Here is a 12,506-nt window from a genome sequence, read left to right on the forward strand (position 1 = left end):
AAAATTGAGAATCTTATGATAGTTTTTACCTTGATTCTTATAGAAACTCTATAACTACCTATCATAACCCTAGAGAGGAGTTGGACGTGCATTGCTAGCACCCAAGTGCGCCAGTCCGACAGGCTTCAATCACAGCAAGTCGTCCGCCTACCCTAGGGACACTCAACCACCATAACACGCGAGGCTTTATCGAGAGTCTGAGACCCGAAGTCTAAGAAATGATTGGCTTTCGGGATACCAACAAAGTCATACCGAGCTGCATACAACCGTTCCAATCACTCATCAGCGAATTTAGCCGCCGCATGCAACCCCCTCAGTGGGCTGCAGGCCTCAATTGAGGATCATCATGACCACCTGGGTTTAAAAGAGCCTCATGGTGAATCGGACCGAGAATCAGTTTTCTATCCTGAGGACACGTTCACTACCTGGTCAGATCATCACTAAAATGTCCGACGTGCAAGTTCACCCAAAATCCCTACCTGATTGGAACAACATCAAAGTCATCCACCGCAACACCCTCCCTCCTCGAAGCAGCTTTTACCTCTACAACACCGAGACCGATGCCTTGACTCGCGATGTCACCAAGGCAAAGGCCCTTTGTCTCTCCGGAACCTGGAAGTTCAACCTCTCTAAGTCTCCATTTGAAGGCCCAGACAAGTTCCACGACCGTAATTTTGATGCCTCCGAGTTCAGCGACATCCAAGTCCCTGGGATGTGGCAGCCTCAAGGCTATGGAAAGGGCCCTCACTATACCAATGTCGATTACCCATTCCCGGTAGATCCGCCTAACGTGCCATTTGCAGACAACGAATGTGGACGGTACATCACTACCTTCACGCTCGATGACAGCTTCAAAGATCACCAGCTGCGTCTGCGCTTCGAGGGCGTGGACTCCTCATTCTCCCTGTGGATCAATGGCACCTACGTCGGCTATTCCCAAGGCTCTAGGAACCCGAGCGAGTTTGACGTAACGGAGTTGGTCGATATTGACGGAAAAAATGTACTCGCAGTGGAGGTCTACCAGTGGTGCGATGGGAGCTACCTCGAGGACCAGGATCAGTGGTGGCTCAGCGGCATCTTCAGGGATGTTTACTTGCATGCCTTTCCTAAGATCCATCTCAATGACTTCCAGGTCGCTACTGAACTCGATGATAAGTTTGAAGATGCTACCCTAAGAGTTCACGTCGAGTTGAGTGGCTCTTCGGCTGTTGAGCTCAAGCTGCTTGATCACGAAGGTGGAGGGGTTCTGCGAGATACGAAGAACATTTCGGGCAAAGACACCTTCGAGCTGCAAGTCAAAGGTCCAAAGAAATGGACTGCAGAGACCCCGTACCTCTACACACTCGTCCTCAACATAGACGAAAAGAGCAGCGTGGCTCATCGCATTGGTTTTCGCACCGCGGGACTGATTAAGGGGGTCTTCTGCGTCAACGGCCAACCCATCAAGATCCGAGGCGCAAACCGACATGAACATCACCCTGACCATGGAAGAGCCGTACCGTACGAATTCATGAAGCAAGACCTCTTGATCATGAAGCGACACAATCTCAACGCGATCAGAACCTGTCATCAGCCCAGCGACCCACGACTCTACGACCTGGCTGACGAACTCGGCTTCTGGGTTCTCGACGAAGCAGATCTAGAATGCCACGGCTTTTGGTCAACAGGCGGCGATCCCGCGTCCTTCACTTCAGACAACCCAGTTTGGGAAGATCAGTACGTGGATCGCGCCAGACAGATGGTCGCCCGCGACAAGAACCATGCCTGCGTCTTCATGTGGTCTCTCGGGAACGAAGCCTTTTACGGGCGGAACCACAAAGCCATGTACAAGTGTATCAAGGAGATGGATTCTACGCGATTGGTGCACTACGAGCAGGATTACGAGGCTGAGACGGTTGACATCTATAGTCGCATGTATTCCAGTGTTGATGAGATTGTGGAGAAGTTTGCGGAAGCAGAGGAGTGGACGAAGCCTCTCGTTCTGTGCGAGTTCATCCACGCAATGGGAAATGGGCCGGGAAATATCAAGGAGTATATCGAGGCGTTTTACAAGTACCCGCGATTGATGGGAGGATGGGTGTGGGAGTGGGCGAACCACGGACTACGTACCAAGACAAAGGACGGGGAGGAGTACATGGCATATGGAGGCGACTTTGGCGACGAACCGAACGATTACAACTTCATCATGGATGGCGTGTTGTTCTCGAATCACACGCCCACGCCTGGCCTGATTGAGTATGCCAAGGCTGTTGAGCCGGTTCAAACGCTTTCGCTAGACGGCAACAAGGTGACGATTATCAATCGCTACGACTATATCGGGCTGGAGCATCTCAAAGCTACTTGGAAGATTGTTGCTGACGGCAAAACGGTACCTGGCAAAGAGATCGAGATACCTAGCGGTATGTCGTCAGTTTGTCCTCCCATCGAACACGGTCTAACAGTTGACAGGCATCGAGCCTCACACACAGGCAACCCTAACTTTAGATGGTTATGATGAGTCTCTTCTAAGTAACATCACAGGTGAAGCCTATCTTCATCTAAGCTTCGTCATAAGGGAGGACACAAACTGGGCATCAGTCGGCCACCAGGTTGCCTTTGGCCAACTTCAGACCTCCAAACCTGAGTCCATCGCTGCACTGCGATCCTTGGGCTCCGGAACACCAACTGTGGAACAAGTATCCCCGTCTCTACTCGTCGTTCGGTCATCGACTAGAGACTCGACATGGGACATCAATCTCGCTGCGGGCGCTCTCACAAGCTGGACGCGTTCTGGCGTTGAACTCCTCACGACTCCCATCACGATGGACTTTTACCGTGCCCTCACTGACAACGATCGCGGCGGCCACGGAAAAGAATGGCAAGAGCGTCGCCTACACCAAACGTCTCACCACGTGCGACAAGTTCAATGGCACACCGACTCAAACACAGTCCAAGTCCAAGTCACCGGCCGTATCGCGCCGCCCGTCCTAGCCTGGGCCGTCGACGTCGTCACCACGTACGACTTCCACGGTGACACTCTCCGCATTCATGTGCATGGTAAACCGCACGGATTGCGGTTGCCCGAGACGTTTGCGCGGATCGGCATCACGGTTGGGTTGGACGGTGTATCTGACGTGAAGTGGTGGGGACGAGGACCGGGGGAGTCGTATGTGGACAAGAAGCTTTCGCAAGGCTTTGGGAATTGGAGTGAGAGTGTGGATGATCTGTGGGTGGACTACGAGTTTCCTCAGGATGGAGGTAATCGGACGGATGTACGGTGGGTAGAGTTTGTGGGGAGTCAAGGACGTGTGTTGAGGGCCAGGTTTGGGGATCTTGAAGGTGCAAGTTTCTCGGCGATGCATTATCCCACGAGGGACGTGGATGAGAGCACGCATCCGTATGAGCTCCGGAAGAAGAAGAAGAGGGAGGATACGATCGTGAGGTTGGATTGGAAGCATCACGGACTGGGAACTGCGTCTTGTGGGCCGGCCACTCTGCCGGAGTATCAGTTACGGACTGACAAGGAGTTTGACTTTGAGATACTCCTGGACTAGGGGTCTTGACAGGCCCTAAATGCGATATGAATGGGATGATCCGAAGGAGAGATGGGATTGAATGCCGTCTTATAACCACGGCTGCACATCTATGAACTAGAATCCTCGCAAATTTACACCCTCTCCACCTGGCGAGGCTCACGTATACGCCCAGGCCGCATAATTATCCCCCGCCATCTGAATCTGCACCCCATCAACCTTCAAACAGCCCTTCCCCTTGAATTCCCCCGTCGTCGCCTTGAGCACCGCCTCGTCTGCCATCGGCATGTTGAGAGAAGTCGGACACGCCCACATGCCCCGGTTGCCATCCTCAGGTAGCCAAACCAGGACCGTGATGGGCATCTTGCAATCCGAAATGATCTGCGACGCTTGGAAACCGCCAACTTTGGAGCCTGGGGGTCGGAGGGCTGAGTGCGCGGATGGGTACGAGATGGTGCCGTCGGGGGCGACAAAGATGAACTGGCCGCCTGGGACTGCAGCCTATTTGTTTGTCAGTTTGTGAATAGCGCGATGGAGAGCTGGGCTCACAGCGAGGGCAGTCATCCTCTCGTCAACCTGTGTCGAAGTACCGGCAGGACATTCGGTGGTGTTGTCGAGGCCGCAAAAGGTTCCTGGCGCGGAGGCGCCGATTATAAAAGCTTTGCCGCGGGCGTTGATGACTCGAGCGTGGATCTCTTCGATTGACGGAGCAAAGACTGACATGGTGTAGTAGGCGTTTACCACGACGAGCGCCGCGATGAGGATGCCTGGAACGAGTGGCTTCATCGTGGAGGGGGTTTGCAGCTGTCAGATCCTCAGAATGGGAGTTTTGCGATTGGCACTGGCAGAGATAAGAAGATGTTGAAGTGATGTGGGCAAGTCAATCGGCATCGCTAAAGAAAGACAGTGGTGACGTTGGGTTGGACAGATGGGGAGGACGGGTTGGGAAGTCACGTCCATTTTCTACCTGCCTGCATCTACATGTAGTTACCCCCAACCGCATTCAGAGGTATCTGGCTCAGAGGAAGACAGGCTCCTATCAAGGAGATGGCTGAGTGGTGAAAGGAACGCGCCCGGCCCTGATCCAGACGAGCAACGTGTCCATCCCTTGGGGAGGTATTCATTTAGACTTGCGGATGTTCCTCTAGTGCATATATCAGCAAAGGAGGATCTCTTGATGAGGACAGCTGCATTGGTAAGCTTCCTAATCCGGCTTCAACAGTCAAATGTGAAGAATGGTAGCTTCATCGAGACCAAAAGTTTGTAACCGCGATGACGAGGACCCTGAACAGACCCTAAGCACTTGTCCACCCCACAAGTCGTCATCAGTAACCTTAGAACGCCAACACTGAGATGCGAGAGGGCTGTACACCAAGAGCTGAGCTCAAACTACGCGGCGAGGTGACGCTGTTCTCGTTTCTAGCACGACACGATGAAGCACAGCAATGTACGGGAAGAGGCACAAAAACCTCGCCTCGGCCCTCTCCGCATCATGGTCAACAAGTACGTCGTATCACTGTGACTTGGTTCTCCATCTTCGTCTGCATGGGGACCTGGGAATCGCGCCTCGCTTTGCCAATTGTCCAGGCCCGGCATCGCCTAGACACAGACGTGACAGATGGTAACCAAGAAAATGTACTCGTATTATCATATCTATTGCTTCGATGCCTTCTTACCCTTTATCTTCCCAATCAAACCCGCCAACTTTGACTTGAGCGTCGGCCCAGTCGTCTCATTCGCCCCGACAAATCTCCTAATAAGAATATTATACAACCCTCCAAATGCCAGCGCAATGGCCGTCGACGTGAAAATAATCACGTTGTAGGGCATGCTGAAATCGGGGGTCGGTAGGTATAGTAGCAGACTCGTCGTGCGGATGTTCATCACCTTGGGTTCGAGGGTCGTGATGACGGCTGCTGCTACGTCGAAGCCGCGGTTTGCGTCGGGGGGGTATTCGGTGTAGCGGAGGATGGACTTTTCAAAGTCGTAAGTCAAGAAAACGGTGCAGTGTGGGGGAATGCGCATCAGGAGCTCGAGTTGAGTACCGCGAGCGCGATCAAGAGCCGGGCGGTAGTAGATCTCCTTGATGATATCTGTAGAGTTCTCCGCCGGCGAGTCTGCGATGCGGGCGGACAGAGTGTGTAGGTAAATGCGCATGAACCAGGGAAGTGATTCCATGTACACAAACTCGACGTCAGTGTCGCTGGGGTTGCTAAGGATGGCCTGGACACCGCCATGTTCCTGACCATGGCCGTTGAAGCTGCGCTCAGCGTAGAGAAGAGGAGTTTCAGGCTTGTTAAGGAGCTTGTCCTTATCCTGGGACTCAGGCCCCACTAGCATAAGCTCAAATTCATCGTTGGGCTCAAGATGGTAGCATCGCGATGAGCCATCCGGGGCCTTGATCTCTCGCGCGCCTTGTGTGGCGTAGAGATCTCGAGTTTCGGGGATCTGAACGCAGATGGGAGGAACATCGGGATCGGTAAGAGGGCAGGTTCCCTTCATGGGTCGGCCAAAGACCTGGGAGATGCTCCAATCCTGACCGTCAAGGTTGTCGGCGGGGAAGCATGTAAACTCGGCATGGTATGGCTTGGAAGTATCGCAGATGAGCTGGTCGCCTGGAGGAGGTCTCGGGATGGGGTTATCTGGGCTTGGTTAGACACGTTGGTCAAATTGGCGAGAGGAACGTACTCTGAGGCCTCTTGGATCGGTTCACATCAAGAACCATGTCGATAGTCTCCTCCATCTCCAAGACGCAATCGCCATCCGCCTTGCACTTGGGTCGCACATCGATAGCCATGCTCTGGAAAGACGCATCAAACAGCTTGTGGCCATCCAACAGACTAGCAACGCCAGCCTTGCCCTTGCAAGGGAGCAGCTTCAAGAAAGGTGTCAGGTTCTCCGTGCAGACAACCTCGTGCGGCAAAACACCGTGAAGAAGCCTCGTGTTGGCGAGCGACGAGTTGGAGTGGTCTCCATCGGGCTGGAACGACATGACCGGTCGGATCGTCCTCGTCGAATCGATAAAGTTGAGACTGGCGCAGAACAAGCCCGACAAGGCATTCGTCAACGTCAACCACTTCTCATCCGCCTCCTCATCCGTCTCAGCATCCAACCACGCCCAAAGCTCAACACCAGTACCGCCCTCGCGCGTGCCATCCCAGGGTCTAGCGCCCCAACGCTGTGCATCCCACCGTCCTAGTGTGAACCGGAGGTGCAACTCCCGGGTGCCCGCATACTGCAGGATCTGGCCCAGGGAGCGCGGGAAGAGTCGAAAGTTGTGCGCCTCAAAGTCGGCGATCGAGGTGTTGGCGCGGAAGTTGAAGCTTGCTAGTAGCTGGGATAGGGGCAGCGGACGGAGGGTCAATTGCTCGTGGTAGTCGGATGCGGCGGCGAGGGCGAGGCCATTGGTGATGGCGAGGAGGAGATACGCCAGAAAGTGGCGCATTTTGAAGGTTTATATATCGTAATAGGGCTGAAGATTGTGAGATCCAACTGGATTTCACATCTCACCCTGTCCGTTTTTAAAAGATCGACTTGGAGTTGGCCTTCGTATCTTGAAGCTCCAGCTGTCCCATCTCCAAGTCGCGACGTGGACAATGACGGCTGATAAGGTAAGCGGTGAGATTTGGCAGAAACATTCGGCGCGCGCTTCCTCCACATGCCGTCGCATCTTTGGATCTTCGAGGCCCCGCCATCATCACAGCTACTAATCTATACCACCAGGCTCTTCACGACCCCTGCGCAATAGTACACTATGGCCGCCGAGCAGAGGAAGCTGCTGGAGCAGCTTATGGGCGCATCCTCGACGTCGCGCGCCGCCCAGCTGTCCATGAACGATCCCAAAGTCTGCCGCTCCTACATCGCCGGGACATGTCCACACGACCTCTTTACAAACACCAAGCAGGACATTGGGCCGTGTCCCAAGGTTCACAGCGAAGGGCTCAAGGCTGAATATGAAGGTCTATCCGAGAGGGAGCGACAGAAGTACGGCTTCGAGTACGATTATATGCGCGACCTGCAAAAGTACATTGATGAGTGTAACCGACGCATCGATGCTGCGCAGAGGAGGTTGGAAAAGACACCGGATGAAATTCGCCAGACCAACGTCTTGGTACGCTCCCTAGACCTTTGTATAGAAGAGACATGCTAACAGTTCCCAGCTCAAGAGCATTTCAGACCTCACAGCCACCATAAACAACGGCCTCCTCGAAGTCGAAATCCTCGGCTCCATGTCCGAAGTATCACGCGCCCAAGATGAGCTCTTTCGCGTGCGCCAGGCATCCCAGTCCAAGCTCGACCGCGAAAAGGAGCTCAAGGCGCTCTCAGACACGTCCGGACCCTCGGGCCACCAGAAGCTTCAGGTCTGCGACGTGTGCGGCGCGTACCTCAGTAGGCTCGACAACGACCGCCGCCTCGCCGACCACTTTTACGGCAAGATGCATCTGGGTTATGCGCAGATGCGCAAGACTTATGATGCTTTTCCTAAGGAGATGAAGGGGAGGTCGAGGCCACAGATGGATGATGATGGACCTGGTATGGGAGGTCCGAGAGGACCTAGGGGTTCGGGAGGTTACAGAAGCGGTCGCGGAGGTAGGGGCTACCGCGGCGGATGGTAATCTGGCTCGAACCCGTCTTGTACATGTATATCCGGGGTTGTTATTGGCGTTTGGGTGTTGTGTGAACAAAATTGGACGGACCACAGACTTTGTTGAAATACCCTTCTAGATGAGGTAGAGCTTGGAGACAACATGAGGATTCTTCAATCTGGCGTTGACTCGATACTTGTACTATCTATGCCGCTGCTACCCAGTGATATTTCCAACTCGTGCTTTTCTGCTGTGAAGCTGCTTCGCATTCTTGCGGCCCATCATTACTCCAGCGATTCAAACTATACTTCCAATACTATCATGACTTGTTGTTGAGCTCGTCAAACTCCTCCATCTCATCACCCCACTTTCCTCCAGGGCTCAATGGTGCCAATGGTGGTGGTGGTGCTGCCGCTGCTGCTGCGAATGCAGGCTTATTGCTCGCTGGTGCAGGCGCAGAAGTCTTCTTACCCTCGCCTGGAAGAGCTGGGAAGTCTTCGGCGGCTGGAACAGATTGCTTCACAGGCGCGGGAGCCCTAGGCGCATGCCCATCTTCATGCCCACCTCGTCCACCTCTTCCTCCCCTACCGCCGCGACCACGTCCTCGGCCTCGTCCTCCTCGATGCCGATCGTCCAAGAATCGGTCCACATCGTGTTCTTCACCATCCCTCGACGCGTAGCGACTCCCTCCCAGGCCAACGTTCCTAGATCCTCGAATTCCACCGTTTGCGCCCCTGAACCCTCGCCTAGCTTCCTCCTCTTCCAGGGCCTCCTTGCCCTCATCCCAACCACCCTCCTTCATACCCATAGCCTTGAGCTTCCTTTCTCTGTTCTTAGCACGCTCATCCTCCATCTTGCGCCTATCCTCCTCGCCTTGTCGTCGTCGCTCAGCTTCCGCAGCCCGTCGCTTCCTAGCCTCTTCCATTCCACGAGCATAAGACGCTGCGTGATCCTTCTCGTCCTGCTCGGCCTTTTCAAACTTGCGCGCCTTCTCCGCGGACACCAACTTCATCCTCTCCATCTTGGCAGCCAACTCCGCCTCCGTCAGCTTTTGCCGTGGGTTAGCACCCGACTGGAGTCGTGTGGTGGCATTGGCTGCTGTATTCTGCGGTCCCTTCTCCCTCGGAGCAGTAGGAGCATTTGGCGGCGCATTCGAGGTCTGCGGGGGAGCCTGTCGTGCGGGCTTGGGAGCTGGGGCGGGCTTGTCGGCGTATCGCGATGAGGCGAGACCGGCGGGTTTTGCGGGGGGCGCTGAGCTTGCCGGTGGCTGCGCTGGAGGCTGCGCTGGAGGCTGCTCTTGGACTGCGACGGGTTCTTGGATCGGCGCTACGGGCGTGGGCTCTGGCTTGGGTGCGGGAGCTTGTTCTGCGACGACGGGTTCGCTCTCAACGGGCTCGAAGTCATCGTAGAAGAGATCGTCGTCGGTGCGGCCGCCAAACTGGTCATCCATGGCGAGGAGCTGTGAGGTCGCAAGCAAGCGCAAGTAGGGTAAGAATATATAAGAGAAAGCTCAATTGTGAGAGCAGTAAGACTCAAGGTCTCTTTAACCAAAAAAGTAACTGAGAGACCAATAGGTAGGCAAGCAAAGGTTGGGAAGGCGATGGATGAGCTTGGATACACCGATACCCCGCCACCGTTATTGACCGGTTCGGTGGGGGAAAGGCCGCTGCGAGCAAGGGATTGGGAGCGGGTAATTATCGGAAAGAATCATCGGTGATTTGGTGCCCGATCGGGCCGATCCTCGGTGAGCCTCGGTGAGTCTCTAAACATCGCCTGAAAGCTCAAGCAGCTTCATTTCATCCATCGTCAGTCGCCAAGGCCCTTCTAACATCTCTTCCACTTCTGGTACTAACACCGTTATCGCGCATGACCAGTCAACCTCGCAAGAACCGCCGCCTTCAACTGTTCCTCCGTTCTTGTCAACCTCGCCCGATACCGTCGACAAACCGCCTCCACGTTCCCCCTCTTACTGTAATCATCCATCACACAGACAATCGCCCTTCCCGACTTGACTGCCAGCCCAAGTTCCAGCAGACTGATAGGCGCCGCAGTTGCCCCGTGGAAGAAAAGGACGACAATGTCGGCCGCCTCCTGCATGTCCAACTCCCACCAGATCTGCTCCTCCCAGCGTTTATCCGAAAAGTCCTCCTTCCATGTAGAATCCCAGTCGTCGCGCTTTGGGTTGAAGATTGTGACTGCATGCTCACTCAAAGCCTGCGTGAGCGTCTCGCGCCAGTCAGGTTCGCCTGTAGCGCTTGTCGTGCCAGCGAGGAAGATGGATGTGTTTTTCTGGTCATCTGCTGTGGGCCTTTTCGGGGCCATGAGGACTCGGGCCTGTGATGTCATTTTTGATATTTCTCCGTTTGAGGTCGAGTGAATGTCTTTGTGATGAATGATTGTGAAGTGTCAGAAGTGAGCATGAGCTGAGATCCCCGCGTTTGAGGCAGGCTGAAAGCCACAATGTGATTGGTCACTGAGTTAATAATGAATAGAGTCGAGTGCACTGCATTTTCTGTTGCCATTTTCTTGATACGCATGATGTATTCAAACGGTGGTTTGTAATTTTTATTGTACTTAAGCTGGGATATGTCCGTTCTTGTGGTCAAGCAGGTTTCTACAATCGGAACAATAGATGCATGCTCGATTGTCTCTATTCACCTCCTCACCTCGACTTCATATCACTGTTACCTCACATTCACCTGAGCATCTATACCACAATGAATCATTCGCTCTCATTCTCCGTAAACCGCAGTCTGTGCAAGAGACAATACAGGCCAATACATTTCTCTGGCAACTCAATGCTTTCTATTGATCGCACATTGTCAAATCCATCTGTTCAAAAAGGAGAATTTCTCAACACCAGCATCTCCCACATCTATAAATTCTTCCTTATTTTTCAGCTTCATGATCCTTCTCAACTTTACACATCATCTCTTGACCAACAAACTTCCAAGTGAACTTCCTCTTGAAGCTTACTCGAAGCCATCCTCCTCGCATCCACAGCTCCCAAGGATACCACTACCACCACGTCGCGACGCCCACTATGGAACGACGCGACAACATCATCACGCCATGGCAGGAAAGGGCCATGCAGAAGGGGCGGACCCCTCTGCCAGAGGCGCCTGGCGCGCGGCCTTGGGTGACACACCCAGAGACACTTGTTGCGGCCCCTGCCGCTTACTTCGGGCTGGCTCTTGGCACTGTAAGTCCATCCAACTCTTCTTCGCAATCATTGATTCAGATCTAACGTCTTTCTCTTAGGGTTCTTCCAGTGGTGTTCGCTGGGATGTCACCGACATCGCCAAGCTCCTAGCCCTTCAACAGAAGGGTGAGAAGTGGGAGGAGATCGCCGTGAGTACTCTCGTCTCGTGAACCTCATCGCAAAGACTTTGACCTAACGTCTCCTCTTTAGTCCAAGATGAACCGATCGATCGCCGCGGTGGTGTCCGCCTGCGCCCTGTGGCTGGATCGGCTCAGCCAGCACGTGCTCAGCGAGAAGAACAAGAAGAGCGAGGAGACTTGGGTGGAAGCCCACCGCCGCTGGTCGGCGGTGCGAGAGTAAGGGGGGTTCGTCATTGTTGTCTTTTTTAGAAGTGGAAAGCGGGAGTTTTCAATCCCATGGTTACGGGATCATTCAAAAAGCAGACTGGCACAGGTTGAGCACTTGACATGACCTTTCCTTGCGCGTGATGCAGCGTGACTTTGCGGTTGATGGGTAACTCACTAAGTTCGTCTTTGGCCGTCAGGTTGTGGTCATTGTTAGGTCTCGATAGAAACGGAGGACTAACACTGCGTCGCTTCGTCGACTTAGTCGCTCCAGTCTTGTAGTGGATTTGGACCGACTTAACAAAGTCGTGGATGGTGAGTGGCACATGTCTCAGGCGGGCGCTGAGCGAGTCCCTCTCAACCCTGTGCAAAGTCTTGGGATAGAATTGTGAGGAGACTAGTGTGACAGCCGATTGTTGGCGAGTCCGGAATGTGGTTTCATCGGCCTGTGGAGCCCGGCTTTCAAGACAGGTCCTTCTCGTCCTTCATCACGTTCACTCTTGATTGCAAGGGACTTTGGTCGAGAGGCTTTAGAGACACAGCAGCTGGGGGTCTATAGCCCTGCCCCCTCTCTCTAGCCTTGCCATTATAATTAGGCTCTAGAAAGCTCAATGCTGATATTCACATCATCAAGGCCAATGTTCGATCCATCCTCAAAGGATATGAGCATGTTCATTTATGCCCTTCGTAGGAGAATCACGGCTCTTCCTTGGTGGTGCGCACCCCGTTCTTATGTTTATCTGCACGACTTGTAATGTACCTCAATGGGGATGAATGATTTGGCAGAACCTCCGCGTTGTGTCGGCCTTCCTCCCAGAGTTTCCTTCAGTACAATGTCCGTTGACCTTGCCGATCGAAAGTC

The 12,506-nt window shown here is 53.8% G+C and overlaps 6 protein-coding genes across 6 annotated transcripts; 3 read left to right on the forward strand and 3 right to left on the reverse strand.

Moving 5' to 3' along the window:
* Positions 1-445: 445 nt before the first annotated feature.
* Positions 446-3,533, forward strand: NCS57_00317400 (Beta-galactosidase; the record flags this gene model as incomplete). Its single annotated transcript, XM_053053184.1, has 2 exons — positions 446-2,399; positions 2,449-3,533. The coding sequence occupies 2 exons, from the start codon at positions 446-448 to the stop codon at positions 3,531-3,533; spliced, it is 3,039 nt and encodes a 1,012-aa protein (XP_052918430.1).
* A 138-nt stretch (positions 3,534-3,671) lies between these two features.
* NCS57_00317500 (uncharacterized protein) lies at positions 3,672-4,316 on the reverse strand (the record flags this gene model as incomplete). Its single annotated transcript, XM_053053185.1, has 2 exons — positions 3,672-4,013; positions 4,062-4,316. The coding sequence occupies 2 exons, from the start codon at positions 4,314-4,316 to the stop codon at positions 3,672-3,674; spliced, it is 597 nt and encodes a 198-aa protein (XP_052918431.1).
* Positions 4,317-5,165: 849 nt separating this feature from the next.
* Positions 5,166-6,957, reverse strand: NCS57_00317600 (uncharacterized protein; the record flags this gene model as incomplete). Its single annotated transcript, XM_053053186.1, has 2 exons — positions 5,166-6,154; positions 6,201-6,957. The coding sequence occupies 2 exons, from the start codon at positions 6,955-6,957 to the stop codon at positions 5,166-5,168; spliced, it is 1,746 nt and encodes a 581-aa protein (XP_052918432.1).
* Positions 6,958-7,266: 309 nt separating this feature from the next.
* NCS57_00317700 (uncharacterized protein) lies at positions 7,267-8,128 on the forward strand (the record flags this gene model as incomplete). The annotated part of the gene is made up of 2 exons (XM_053053187.1): positions 7,267-7,623; positions 7,673-8,128. 2 exons carry the CDS (start codon positions 7,267-7,269, stop codon positions 8,126-8,128), a joined length of 813 nt encoding a protein of 270 aa, XP_052918433.1.
* Positions 8,129-8,417: 289 nt separating this feature from the next.
* Positions 8,418-10,420, reverse strand: NCS57_00317800 (uncharacterized protein; the record flags this gene model as incomplete). The annotated part of the gene is made up of 2 exons (XM_053053188.1): positions 8,418-9,557; positions 10,046-10,420. 2 exons carry the CDS (start codon positions 10,418-10,420, stop codon positions 8,418-8,420), a joined length of 1,515 nt encoding a protein of 504 aa, XP_052918434.1.
* A 721-nt stretch (positions 10,421-11,141) lies between these two features.
* NCS57_00317900 (uncharacterized protein) lies at positions 11,142-11,660 on the forward strand (the record flags this gene model as incomplete). Its single annotated transcript, XM_053053189.1, has 3 exons — positions 11,142-11,300; positions 11,360-11,449; positions 11,511-11,660. 3 exons carry the CDS (start codon positions 11,142-11,144, stop codon positions 11,658-11,660), a joined length of 399 nt encoding a protein of 132 aa, XP_052918435.1.
* Positions 11,661-12,506: the final 846 nt, after the last annotated feature.

Source organism: Fusarium keratoplasticum, chromosome 2, assembly GCF_025433545.1.
Source record: "Fusarium keratoplasticum isolate Fu6.1 chromosome 2, whole genome shotgun sequence".
Taxonomy (NCBI): Eukaryota; Fungi; Ascomycota; class Sordariomycetes; order Hypocreales; family Nectriaceae; genus Fusarium; species Fusarium keratoplasticum.